Source organism: Aulostomus chinensis, chromosome 11 (genome assembly GCF_037954235.1).
Source record: "Aulostomus chinensis isolate RoL2024-O1b breed Wild chromosome 11, RoL_Achi_v1.0, whole genome shotgun sequence".
Lineage (NCBI taxonomy): Eukaryota > Metazoa > Chordata > Actinopteri > Syngnathiformes > Aulostomidae > Aulostomus > Aulostomus chinensis.
This window is the reverse complement of record NC_141330.1, coordinates 17,299,259-17,313,953: the sequence shown is the minus strand read 5'-3', so window position 1 is coordinate 17,313,953 and position 14,695 is coordinate 17,299,259. Positions and strand designations below refer to the sequence as shown.

The 14,695-nt window shown below is 42.4% G+C and overlaps 1 protein-coding gene across 1 annotated transcript in view; it reads right to left on the bottom strand.

The window, feature by feature from the left end:
* Nucleotides 1-14,695, bottom strand: part of adamts16 (ADAM metallopeptidase with thrombospondin type 1 motif, 16) — a 53,252-nt gene that overhangs the window by 22,449 nt on the left and 16,108 nt on the right. The window contains exons 5-11 of the mRNA XM_086218911.1: nucleotides 13,831-14,033; nucleotides 11,724-11,807; nucleotides 11,050-11,209; nucleotides 9,340-9,445; nucleotides 8,282-8,419; nucleotides 4,856-5,009; nucleotides 2,109-2,204 (exon numbers count right to left, since the gene is read on the bottom strand). Coding sequence (XP_086075037.1) covers nucleotides 2,109-2,204; nucleotides 4,856-5,009; nucleotides 8,282-8,419; nucleotides 9,340-9,445; nucleotides 11,050-11,209; nucleotides 11,724-11,807; nucleotides 13,831-14,033 — 941 coding nt within the window. The remainder of the gene's footprint in view (nucleotides 1-2,108; nucleotides 2,205-4,855; nucleotides 5,010-8,281; nucleotides 8,420-9,339; nucleotides 9,446-11,049; nucleotides 11,210-11,723; nucleotides 11,808-13,830; nucleotides 14,034-14,695) is intronic.

The following is a 14,695-nucleotide window of genomic DNA, read 5'->3' as shown; positions in this document are numbered from 1 at the left end:
CCCTCCGTTTTCCCCCTGCGGCCGAGTGCCACAGATTTCTAAGTGAGCCTGTCATTGTTTGTGTTCAGCTAATTGTCCCGTGGAGGGAGAGGGCGGGATTAAACCATCAAGTTCAATATATGGAGAAGCAAATGTCGATGAGGGACTGTCAGGGGAGAGAGGGGTAAGAGAGAGAGTGAGGTCTTGGGGGAGAATCATCTTAAAAGAAGGAAGGAAAGAAACAGAATAAATAAAGAGCACAGATTGCTTTTTGGCGCAGACCCCACTGGCATATTTTTGCTACATCAGCAACAAACCAATTGCAGCTGCTCCCTGAGGTAAACCAATAGCAGGAAAGAGTGGTACCTCAATCAAACAGAGAGATTTTATTGACACTGCACTCAAATGAACCCAAATCTAACACAGCTGATCCAAACTTTGCTTACCAGTGAATTGACTAGACTGCCTTGGAACTGCAGTTCGAAGAAATCTTTTTGTAGAGAATTTGCCAAACTGTCAGTCTCAGCCCCACGCAGCATTAAACAAATGTTACTTTTGTCACATTTAGCCTGTTCACCTTCACCCTTTCTCACATATTGCATACAGAGGACTGTGAGAGGATTAATGTGTGAACGTATCGGATGCCTCGAAGGGAAAACCCCTCTCAAATTGAATTCACTTAGCTCACTGTGTCACTGTTCAAGTTGTTGTTCTGTTGGAAAGCATTTTTTTTTTTCATCATCTGTAGAGTCTCTTGTTTGGTGTCTTTCATTTGTGGATTTATTTGGTAAGAGGTTGCCATGGAGCAGTGTGCTGGCAACAATCAAACAGACACAAAAAACACACGGGCTGTCCTCATTTGACAAAACAAGGCGAGGGTATTTTCAAGGGAATATCGACTGTAAGCTCCCTTGGCTCAAATGGAACAAAATGTATTTCAGTGATTAAAGGGTAACTCGTCCTTGCTGCATGATTAATGACATCCTGGAGGAAAAGGCGTCTAAATGCATGTTGCTGGTAGCATCTGGGAACGCATTCGTCATGACCACTTGAACAGCCTCAAAGGATTTTTTAAACAGTCCAACAGAAGTGAACTAAGTCACATGTCAGTCACGTGATGCCACCCTTGAGGTGAGAAAGCTCATGGGAATACACACGAGTCACTTTTGAAGGAGGAAGGGGACATACCTGTTTGCGCACGATGTCGATAATTTACTGGTGTTAAATCGAGACCTCACCCAAAAATCGCAATTCGTTAATTAATTAATTACTCACCCTTTAATCTCTTCAGTTCAGGGGGAGGTTACGACTTCTTGCTGAATCCAGAATTCAGAAATGTCTGCTACATATTTGTTACTGGAAGCTAATGGAGACCCAAGTTTTTTTAACGGCAAAACCATAAAGAATATCTCTTCTCAAATGCGTCATCTAAGTGATCCAGCCGTATCCGCAGTACTTCACCAGGACTTTGACTGGAGTTGAAAAATACCTGCATAAACCATTCCAGGTCAAATCTACCTGATTCTTAAACAAGTTATGCTGAGCAACATTTAAACGGCGGATCAGAGGCTCTGGCAGCAGAGTCCTGGCCAATGCCAGAGGCAGCATTTCAACTGTGTGCATGCATGGTCATGCTAATGTCATAGAGTGTAGAATTGGAACTGTTTTCGTCAAGTATTTTTAGCTCAAATCAATGTGTTTGTGAAGGATTGAGTGTACAACTGGATAAAGATGATGTGGATTATACTGGATGATGTGTTTGAGAGTTAATAGACATTTTGGACAATTTTGCTGTTGTTAATCTTCCATCTCCAGTAGCTTCCAGCAACAAGTAAGTGGCTGGCGTCTGGATTCACCAAAAAGTCATGCAGGCAGGTTTTTTGTGTGTGTGTGTGTGTGTGTGGGGGGGGGGGCATTAATGAATAAAAGGCATCTGAATATGAGTAACTGATAAACAATTATTTAAGTTGAAGTCTCTGTTCCAAAAGGTTTATTAAGTGGTACCCTCAAACCCGCAACCATATGAACAATTATAATTTAAATTGATGTTGCTTATTTTAAGAAACCCAAGGATGGTTTATAAGGCAGGAAGAAGCAACAGAGAACAATGAAAACACGGGTTAGCTCACCATATCGGGTCCGCAGGCAGAGCCCTCAGCTGCTGGCATGAACTTGGTCTCGCACTTCCTCCCGACACGGTGGCACCAAAGAGCCTTGCAGATATCCTGGAGGACAGAGAAAAGTAATGGGACACTGGTAGCACATCCTCAAATCACAGCATCCTTCGCGTCACAGCTGTAAACCAGCGATAGGGAGAACAACACACTTTGACAACCCATCTATTGCACCTCCGGGGAGATATCAATAAGGCATAAGACACCCTGTTCAAAGCTCCAATCAGTGCTTCATGTACAGCTTGAATTACATCTTGAAGTCATAAAGATGGTAAAAGTGACATTTATAGATTTAAAGATTAAGAAAATGAGCTAATAATTTTCAATCACATACATTAACGGGGCATAATTGCCAAACCGAATTCACATGATGTCATGGCTGCATCTCTCAGCAGCGGTCTGAAAGATTTGGATGTGAGCACCGGGTGGTTTCCCTGCACACATTGCCAGAGAAACACAGTCTGCTACTTCTTAACATGTCCGCTGTATTACTATCTAAATGACTATATCAGATTTTGACAACTTAGTGCAGATGCTGACAGGCACCTCGGACTCGGCTTCTCACTGCCAAGAGCCACCCTGGAATTCATCCCAAGGCCTATTTGTCCAGATGTTTTGCATGTTCAGGACTTTTTCACAGTAAAAATGGCGGAGAGAGAGATGGCGTGAGACAGGGAGGAGAGTAAGTGAGGGATAGAAGAGGAGGACAGCTGGAGACAGAGACAGACACGTTGACAGAGTGAGGGAAAGAACACTCATTCATATTTTATGTTGGTCTTCACTGAGGTGATCCAGCTGCAGTGACATCTTAAGAAGGCCTGCAAACAAGCTTGGTCATAGGCAGTGACTTGAACCCACAGGAAGCACGATTCTTACCTGAATCATCTTTGTTAGGAGGATTTTTTTCAAACACTAATTCGGGGATTTTATTGTCATTTAGTGGAAAGATTTTACCAGGAACAAATGATTACATCTTGGGAGCAATCTGGATCAAATTGTAGATCAGGTTTTCAGGTTGTAGTTATTAGTATTATTTTTTTTCTGGATGCGTCACTGATGAATTTCAAAGAATGTTTCAGCTTCCAGAAGTCGTCATCGTATTTCCGAAGACTTAACGTGACCGAAGACAAACGTGTGTCCTGTGGTTGGATCTCATTTGCGCGCGCCGCATGCCAATAAACACAAGCAATACTTCTGTTTGCCATGTTTTAATTAGTGCATTAACGAGAGAGAGACACAGAGAGAGAGAGAGAGAGAGAGAGAGAGATCAGCTGATGACACCTATTTTCAAGCTTCAAGATACGGTGTGTGTATGTGTGATATGATATGTGTTGTGTTATGGTAATCAGGACTAACTCTTTTTGGTAGTTGAGAAGAATCTTCATGAAGGGATTTTGATGATACTAGCTTTATATTGTGTATCCACATAGCCTCCTTGGCAGAGGTAGAGGCTCTCTGAGTGCTTTATAGTTTTCTTAGTGAGTAGGAAATGCTGCTCAGGGACTCTGGGGTCACGTGCACCTTGCTGCTACCAGGTGCCTGAGCGGTGAGAGTGTACCGCGGTTAGACCAAAGACACAAAACCATGAGGGAGCCATTTCCAAATATCTTACAGGTGAAATAAGCCACAAATGTTTAGGTGTTTAGGCGAACAAGCTAAGGAGGATACCATGTGCTCATATCATGGGGGATTTCTAAAAGTTTTTCCAATCATTTTCAAATGGTTTCTGTCATTCTTCAACATGCTGTCTAGTAATGCAGACAACCTCAAAGTCCCATGCTTGACTCGCTTTGGTGGGAAATGGTGAGATACAAGGATGTTGACTCATCTCTGTCTCCTCTCATTTCCTGAACTATTTTAATATCGGCTGCTTAATAAAGGCCCAAAAATTCCCCATAATCATGTTAAATAGTGTTTTGTGACACATGCTTAGAGCCTCGGAGCTTTTTTTGGGGGGGGGGGGGGGGGGAGTCCAGAGACTAACAAACTCTGTTGCTAATGAGTTTATACACACAATACACACAACACACACAGGGCCAGGGTGACCAGCGAGAGGCAAAAGGACCCTCATTAGGAGAATAAATTACACAGGCATATCCATTGGCCCCCTTTTATGGATGAACAGGTCCAACTTTGGTTAAGGTAGGTTTCAAGTGGAGTACAAACTTTGTACAGATGATATAGTCCAGATGCAGGGAACCTAAAGAACAGCAATATTTTAAAAGAGTGTTATTAAAAATGAAGGAATCTAAATATTATCTGAACTCATGCAGCGCACCTCAAACAGCCACATCAGCAGTAATGAGACAATGGGAGAGTAACGAGGAGAGATTCCCATTGGCAATGCTCCAGTGTATATTTAGTTATCCATCCCAGTGAGTATTTCATGGGCAGCATTATAACTCTCATTGTTTGTTTTGTGCGTGTGTGTGTGTGTGTGTGTGCGCATGAGAGCAGGCGAGCCTGAGGTCACCAATCAGTTTCTCCTTTTTTCCCCACTTTCTTTTTTCCTCGACCTCATTCTCTCAATCATACTCTCGATTCCTGTCCTTTTTTCCAAAGAAACTAATGCCACCAGATTTTTTGAAGCACTCAGGTTCCAGTGGGTATGTTGAGAAAATCCTAGAATCATAGCATGGCTCGGGATTTTCAACTCATTTCCAAATTGACATGGGATTTTATACTTTAAAAACTAATTTCACCTTCTTAAAATCGAGGGTGCAGAGCTTGGCCTTCTCCCCAAACTGCCATTTGCACTGTGTGTCTGCATCGTAGAGCTCGCCAGGCAGCTTCTCAGGGTAGCGGTACTCCTTGACTCCTCTGGGCTCATCTGATAGGCACAGAGCCTGAGCAGAACTGGTGGATAAAGGAGAATACAAGAGGAACAGTTGAGGAAAAAAACCCAGTCAAAGAAAAATGAAGAGGAATAAGGAGGAACAATTGGGAGGAAGGCGGCAGGGTGGGAACTAGACAGCAGCAGAGGGAGGGGAGTGGAGGTGAAGAGGTCATGGGAGGACAGCAAAGGCTTTCAACAAGAATGAAGCCGTCATCTTTAGAGAACAGCGCGCAGGTAAATGGTCAGACCCTCACGTGTATGGGTATTGCAAATCATCAGACTGTTGATCCCTACTTTTGAGAGCACTGTCAAGTGTTGCCATAGTAACATAACACGTTGCCAAAAACTCCATTTCCTGACAGAAATGGTTTTAATGCATCAGACACTCAATTATGCCCCCCCCCCCCCCAAAAAAAAAATGCTTGCCCATATTGCTTATGTCCACATAGCAGTGGGGGGTTTCCAATGTTAACTGATATGACTGGTTACTGTTTTTTTTTTTTGTTTTTTTTTTTTTTTTACAGTTTAAACACGGCGGTCTGGGGAATAGAACACAAAAATATGTTGGAAAGAGCATGAAAAGGCAAAATATGTTGGAACAATTCATCCTGCTAGTGAGTGGTCCTAATTACTTTAGCAGAGGACATGTGTGTCTATGTGTGTGTGTGTGTGTGTGTGTGTGTGTGTGAGAGAGAGAGAGAGAGAGTGACCATCTATTGCTTTATGGGTCTTTTGTGTCTATAGAGAACAATGGCTGCTATCCTTCCTTGATCACATAATAAAGTTTCTGAAAAAGGCATTACGTTTTCAGTGTACACACATCAGCAAGTCAGGCTTCTGGGCAAGTATGTGAGCAGGCAGGCTCTCATTCATGTACAAAGCCCATTGCAGTTCATTTGCATGACATATGATCTAGAGACGAATTCCCTTTATTGTCGTGCTTCATGTTCACTGATAGGAGGTGTTGGAACTATTTTTTTTTCCCAAAATGGAAGCTGGGAAAAGACCCTAGTTTTCCCAGGTTCTTTCCATGTGTTTTTCCCGTATTTATCTAGTTTTTCACCAGGTCGCCTCTCACCGTCAGAGACATGCACGCCAGCTCACACGCTTTCATCCACGTAACTGGTTCTCTTCCCCTACGTCTTGACCCCAGGTTCCTCGACTGTATAACCCACATTTCCCCATTTTTCCCATCGTAATCGACCCTAAGCCCTGGCTGTCCCTTTGCTCAAAAGCCCGTCCTAATTTTTTCCAGAAAATTCACCAAACTAAATAAACTCTGACACCAAGAAATCCCTGGATATAGATATTTGTCTACCACAGATTGTTGGATTATCAGACAAATATTCAGAAAAATTCATCAGCGTGTTATGTGGAAATGTCTCTTGATTGTGTTTAACACAGGCTGATCAAAATGACGAGTGCTTTCATGTCAACAGAGTTCAAAGATCAAGTGTCCGACCTCATTTGTGAAACGGTCTTCCCCTAAATTCAAGCTCATAGACAAGAAGCAAAGCCTGATGGCTGTTAGTAACATTCCAGGTAGTACCTAAAGTTCCAGCCCTAGCTTTCCCTAGTTTCTTTTGTGTGGCGTTTACATGTTCTTCCTGTGTTGCGTGGGTCTCTGCTGGGTGCTCCAGTTTACCTCACCATCAAAAACTTATATATTAGGTTAGGACTTCTGTTAGTACTGCTGAACAAGACACAGCACGACAGTGACGGTAAAGATTTCCCACAACTCCTTGCCCCTGTGTACCTTTTGTACACAAAACTTGGCTTTGCTTCCTCTCTAAGATGAAAATGAGGGTTAAAGAGTCTGATAAGAAAGAGTCCCATCGACAGCTTCGCTGAAGTCCTACAGGTATCTTGTTTGCTCTTCAGATGCTGGGTATAGAAGCGTAGATGCAATCAGGTAAAAAAAACTTTTATGAGTAACTTCTTGATGGGTTTTGAACTCCTGCTACTATGAACAAAAACATCTTCAAGTGTTTTTTTGAGGGGACTTCCATCTCATGGAGGTTGCCCATCCATTCCAGGGATGACCGAGAAGTTTCTGACTATACATACTGAGCTGGCACCGACCTCTCTGTCATAGCTGACTGAGGATGGGAAGAGTCTGAGGAAGTGTGATGCATCATCAGTTGGCTCGCACTAAGCTTCCATTGCTAACTGAGGATGGCAGAGACATACGGGAGTGTCAGTTAACTCAACACAACACATTTAGCCAAAAGCATTTACACAAAATAACATTCTGTTGATTGCAATTAGGAAAACATACAGTATTTCAGCATTTTTATCATTCGGTGATTATGCAGGAAGATGACCCCAGCGGTTCAGAGATCCCCTCCACGTGGCCTCACGCTGTGATGGGGGCTTAATATAAGGCTGACAGACCTAACAAGGGTGACATCACCCCAGCTCTAATAACTCAGCGAGGAAATACACTGTCTGTCTCCACCACTCTGAGAGGAGAGATCTGACAGTTCCGTTAGCAAACTGGTAAATTTAGTTGAGGGCACTGGCTCTGCAGCTATCTGATTTCAAGCGCGCGCACGCACACACACACACACACACACGCATGCATACACGTCGAAACACGAGCAGACACATGAACGCTATGCATGCTTGGAGATGGAGTTATTGCACACACACATGCACGCAACTTTCTCCCTTGTGCACTCTCACTCTCATGGACCATGACACATAATACATATGATGTCTGTAAAACATTAACAGCCATATAGCAGCCTCACATATCACTTCACTTAATTGCAATGTCAGCTATATATTCCAAAGGCTCTCACACAAACACAGACAGTAGGCTTTTTTTGTCCCCGCTCTCACAAAATAAAGCAAGTTCTGTGTTATTTATAACATGTTTTTCACTCCAGGGATCAGAGCTGCATTTGTAACTGATATATCTGCGGTGTACATGTGTTTTCAAAAACACATGTTCATCTATTAATGCCACATGTTGAATAATACGAAGAGTGCACACGTTAAAACAAAATTCACCGATTGATCCTCAATACACCATGTGTATCTAAAGCAGCTAATATGATCAGAAAACTTCAAGTGGCGTTACCCATAAATTTCAACCTTAAAATAAGAGTTTTTTATATTCATTTACCACAACAAAGAGGTGAACATGTGTTTTAGAAAGCGATTTATCACTTACAAATGTAGCTCTGATCCCAAGAATGAAAACTAAAAATAAGTGTTTTAAAAATCTATTCCTCTGGCATGGTTCACCACAAGAAAAGGCCAGCGCTAATAGGAAATGTCTGCTTACTTGAGGAAGCGGCTGAGGTACTGGCGGCTGCAGGCCGACCAGGAGAAGATCCCATTGTGGCCAGCTAATGTTGGAGACATGATGTTGCCCTCTGACTTCTTGCAAACGTTTCCTTCACCGTCGTGGACCATTCCAAAGCTGGGTAAAAAAAATAAGGTGCGTGATTTGACATAGAAACATTGCTAGACAGTAGCCACTGCGCAGCAGGTCATAACGCTAGAGTTTTTTTTATTGAGGAAACAATAAAAACTACAATAATATGTTAAAAAAAACATTGGGGGGGGGGGGGCAAACCCAGTCCAAACCTCGAAGACCTCTCAGTTCCAGACTAGCGGCTGTTCATATAGTCAGAACTAAACATGCTGAAGTTGCCTTTTATTGTTTATGCCCTTCAAATCCAGTGCAATCAGACAAAGAGCACAGACCTGAAGCAGTTTTATCTGCCTGCAAATTCCACTTACCTTCTGAACACTGCTTGGCATGTCTGCCTCTATATTTGTCTATTAGCATGACATCAAAACAACCAAAACAGACCCAGACAGATTTTTATCAAATTTTGTGCAAAGCTGGGTAATATTACAAGGAACAAATGAATAATTCTTGGAGGTTATCTGGATCAAGTTATAGCTCCTGGATCCTGAAGCCTGGTCTAAGTCTTAAGCAGCATTTTTCTAGACATGTCATAGGCAAATTTTCCATGAAATTCCTTGATTCTTCTGGCAATCTTCTAAATTATATTCTACATCTGCATGATTCGATATTCCTCATCTCCTTTGGAAGAGGTATTTACTCACGAAGAGCTCTAGTTTCATAGCAGTTTAGCTCTTTGATTCTGTACACTGTGTTTTAGTGCTTACGTCAAATTTTCATTCTGCTCTGTTAACACGTCTCTGGAGTTCTGGAGTTGTCTTTGCTAATACACACATACACACGCGCACACACAGACACACAGACACACAGACACACAGACACACACACACACACACACACACACACACACACACACACACACACACACAGAGTCCTTTAGTGATCATAACTTAGACAGAAATACTTACTTGTGTCCAGATTCATGCGCAATGGTGAACGCCAGACCAAGACCTGTGTCTTCATTAATGGTGCAGCTGCGGTACTTGCTGCACATCCCACTTATAGGAGCAAAACCTGCAAAACCAAAAAAAGACAATTTGACATCATTTTACACAAACTTATAGTCACAGAGTATAATATCAAGCTGTGTGAATTTCATCCATTGCACAAAAGCTTCAAGATAAACTTCCCCTCTTGATTGGGAACTCACCCTTCTCTCTGGTCGCAGTGGACTGCATGCATTAGAAGTGTCAAACGCACTAAAATCGGGTGAAAAGCCCTCCGCATGCTGCAGTATGGGACTGGGTCAGAACACTCCCCCAACCCTCTTGTGGCATTTCACTTGATTTTAAAACAGTTGTTCTCTGTCCTCATTTCTCTCACTTCATCCTTTATTAATCTCTTTATGACTCTCTGTCTACTATCCCTCTGTCTATCCTCCTCGTGTAGATGAACACACACACACACACACACACACACACACACACACACACACACACACACACACACACGAATGGCATGCCTGGCTTAGAATCAAAAAGGATAAAATCCACAAGGGCCTCCCTTAATGTTTTGTCTCTGGGAGAATTTAGCCTTGTGTTTTGTTATTTCACTGCTCCAAGTCATAAACAGCGCAAAACCCCCAAGTGTGAATAATGACATTAAACATGAACAGGCAGTTTGATTGTGAGAACAGCTATTTAGTTCCTTTTTTGCGTCAGTGAAGAGGTGGATCATGGGTATTACGAGCTGCTTTTGAAAGATGGAGGAAAACATTGAGGCACACTGTAACAGTATTCAAATAAACGGAGCTATGTGCTGCACTAATGGTCATGTTTCCTTGTGCCTTTGGGGATCAGTGACAGGACTACACACACAAACATACACGCATGCACGCACGCACACTCCTACACACATGCACACACACATACAAGAATGCCCGTGGCATGCACACACATACACACAAACACATACAAACACACACCTTTGAACTTTGCTTTCATGACAACGATTAGGGCTAATGCTAGCCTCAACACTTTGAAGTCAAAACAAAAGTCTAGGGTTTAAAGGTTGTGTGTGTGTGTGTATGTATGTGTGTGTGTGTGTGTGCGCACGTGCGTGCGTCACTGTGTGTCTCTCTGGGATACGAATCGGACGTTTTTTCTCACAGCGTGGAGGACGGTGATGTGGTAGCATGGTCATTACTGCAAATGAGCTGTTGTTAGTTGGTTAGATGGAGTTCTCTCAAGAGGCCGGAGTGTTTTGTATATGTGTGTGTGTGTGTGTGTGTAGTCAGCAGTCAGGTCTGGTGCTTTGTTCACAGCAACTGATGGTCTGACACTGCTGCTAACATATTTTACATTTTTGGAAAAGAGGAGTTGAGGTCAATCATTTTTCTATGTCTTTAAAATCCTCTCAATGCTTTTCTTTTTTACTGTATCTCATGTTAAACTGCTTATTTGCATATGAATGTGTGCAGCAGATGACAGCGTAGAGATGAAAAGATCTGAAAACTTTTCACTTTGAAATCTTTTTTTAATGAAACAAGTACAGATGGATGGAATTCCTGAGCCAAATGCCTCCCATTTTGGATCAATCGTTACATTTGAAGGAATACTTTGTGTTATTCTTATTAAGGACAGAGAGTTTTGGTGATTGACAGTGAGTAAGTTACGTACCCAGAGTGTCACATGGTTCATTCTTCCATGAGCAGATGTCAAGTCCTGTGAGGAGGATGGCGTGATCGTGACGTTGGCCTTCTCGGCCTCCCAGGGTGGACTGCCAGTGGCAGAAGCTGTTCAGTGTGTGGTCGGCATGGTGGTTGATCACTAAACCATCCTGTCAGATCAAGAGGATTCTTTGTTCGTTTGGATTCTCTGGTCTTTTACCAAGAATCACCAATATATAAAGATGTGTGTGTGTGTGTGTGTGTGTGTGTGTGTGTTACTTAAAGGAAACGGTGTGAGAAAGTCAGCGACACCCTTGGCATTTTGTGAATTCCTCCCACTGATAATTACCTCTTAAGAAATACGGAGCTCTTTTACCATCAGCAGAATCCTCTGACCCTCTCCCTGCTTCTCTTTTTATCTCCTGCACAACACAAGAAGTCCCCCTAAATCCGACCAAGACCCAAGTAAACACATACTCTAAAATTAACCACTGTTACAGTCCTTACGAGTCAGGATGACCTCAGGAAACCCCAGGAGACATTCTGGAGGCAAAACACAGCTTTTGTCTTTTTTTTTTTTTGCATTCCCTGTCGGACTAAAACACCTTTTAACCCCAGAAATCTTAAACCCGGTGCAACCAATTAGGGTTCCTAATTGAGTTTCTGACTGTGACCGCATCTCACCTGCTCTTCATCCAGAAGCACCAGACCCACTATGACTATGTTAATGTTTCCCCCGATGGTTCCATCTTTGAAGAGACTGGAAACCTACAAGACACACAAATAAACATAAAATGTTGTGACTTGTCTGCGATGTCGTTACCAAATCCCTGCGTACAGTCAAACGTCTCACTCAAGTTACTTTGGCACCAGATACATTTAAATACTCAGTTTTCCTGCTGAACACAGCCACAGTGTTTAGTCTCAACCTGACCTCAGTTTTAGGTAAACCTCGCGCCCTCTGAGGGACGTGAGCGTCTATCACTTAGTAGATGTGTTGGAGGGATATGAGCGACTTAGGGAGTTTAGTTTTAAACTGTATTCTATCATTACATCAACCAAATCATACAAAAAATAATTCCTCCATCTTTAAAAAACACTGCTAGATGTATTCTTTAATTCTCTGGAACAGGTTTAGCTTCAGCTGATCCCTGGGATAATTTATCCCATTCAAACATTTAATTGATGATTGCATTGATTATATTTTCAAAAAAGAACAGATGGCAAATACTTCCAATATAATTGACGACGCAGTAAATTTTGACCAACATTTTACTCCCATGTGCAGATCTGGAAAAGAGGTAATTTATTAGAACTGACAGTGTGAACTGTGTTTTGTACTCAGTTGTACCTGGACCTAGAAGATGAGGAGTTTTCTATCAAAAGTACAACATAACTGACCTTGACACTGCTAAAGAAATAACACAAAACCCCCCTTTTGAAGTTATGACAGGCACCACTGCTGTTTCCCTTTCAACCTCTCGTGTTGTATGTTGACATCTTACTATTATTTCAGACTTCAACGCCGTCCGTCCGTGGTGTTTTAGGTGGCGTCTGTTTGAGCGGGATTACGCAAAAACTACGAGGCCGATTTTCACCAAACTTGGTTGAAGGGTGTAGCAGGAGCCAAGGAAGAATTCAATGAATTTTAGGGCTGATTCAATTTAACACTGGAAGGGGGGAAAAAATTGCATTTTTACATTGGGTTTGGCTGAGTTCACTTTTGCATTTAGATGATTGGTCTTTCTCTTCGCTGCCTCTTGAGTAGACCCAAGGCTGTGGTTTAACTCCGAGGGGAAAGTGTCAATCAAAACCACTTAGTTAAGCTGAGATCTCCTAGATCAGCAGTCTTTGACAGTTTCAGACATGCACTCTTCTGCAGACATTATGAATCACCGTGTTTTCACTGCCACATGAATAAAACAGTCAGTCAAATTTCCTGAGTGTTAGTGTTTTGTGGTATGTCTTCTATATTAGTAAGTACAAAATGTTTCTAAGTCTCTGCCCACAAGAAATCTACCCAAAATGTTGACATGTTATATCAGATTCAATCGTCAGCCAATATCAAATCCACGTTTAAGACCCATGGGGGCTGGCAGGTTGGGTCAGGGTTGGCTGTTTTCTGCGAAACTCCACACTGTATTAAAGTGACTCCTCCGACTGCTCCGGCTTGGTTTCGACTGGAGGGAGCCATGTTTTCAAAATAGATGGATTATCTTTGGATTTGTCAGTCAGTCATTAAGTAGCAAAACGAGCGTGACAGAATTTGCTCACAGATCAGCTGAGAGGGACGGTGGTTTGGGGCGGGTGTGTGTGTGTGTGTGTGTATGGGGGGGGGGGGGGGGGGGCGTCTGCACTGTGACGATGAGCTCACCCCAGATATCACTTTCATGTTTTTAGATGAGCTCTTTCTGATAAGTGAGGATAGCAGACTACGGTGTCGTGTCCCTAAAAACCCCCCGAGCTGTGGAAAATGAATTTATGCATGGCTTCCAAATACATTTCTGCTGATGTTTGTCTTTTCATGCTCTATAACGACATAAGGGAACAATTTTGAAGTCAAGAGTGAAGTTTGGCAGGTGTCACCTTGCTCAGAACCAGACAAGAGCTCACATCAGTGTAAAATCCCCTTATAAAGATGTGTTTACACGGTGATGCACTGCAAGACTCTTCTTACTCTCTAAAAGCAGAAAGATCTGTTTTAACCTCGTCTATGAAACTATTTGTTTCAAATCCCAACAGTGAAAGCACAGATTTAGCTTCTGAGCTAACGGAACTCTTCTTTCCTCACCATGTTAAGCACAGTGAGAACATATGTGGTGATGTTCTCATGGCCGTGGTTGTCCATCATCTTTCTGTCCACCACCACCAGCGTCTCAACATTGAGTTTGTGATTGGCCTGGTTCTTCATCAGCACCGCCCGTTTGTTCCTGGGGATGAACTTGTACTCATCTGGAAGCAAAAAGATGTCTTCTTCTGGAGGTTTGGGCATGTCTGAAAAAATTGGAGAGGAAGTTTAGGATTAATTAGCTGAGTAACAATTATCGAACACGCTGAATGAATCGTAATGGAAATCATTGCAGAGTGAACTGTAGGATTGGGAACAGGAAGTGATTGATGAAAGACAGAAAAGTGGTGCCTATAATAGCTATTTAATCGCAGTTATGATTACATTACAAATATACAAGCCTTCACTCCCACAGCTGATTACTCTGTATGTTGCACAAGATTTCAACTGGACCTACAGCCACTAGCCAAACGGCCACCTTTCCTGTGAGCGTTAACCTGGCAAGTAGCTGACAACCATTGCGGATGATTAACAATACTCTTATTTTCATGACCTGATGTCATGGATGAACTGCAAGTCTCTTGTTGACTCTGGCACTCCAAGTGTTATGCTAACATTAAGTATAGTGTAAATTCACAGTGTGTGACGCGCTGTAAGTTAGCAGCGGCTACAACTCTTCTCTAAATGCAACAACAGGAAAATGAAAGATTCACATGCTACAAGAAATCCATTTTGTTGTCATCCTGGTAATGAAGGAGGAAATCTGAATCATTTCATACTCACGCAGACGAAAGAAAATGTGACATAATTACAGGCAGAGGTCACTCATGTGTATGTTATTTGGTGCAAAAGCAATTAGTGTATGAAG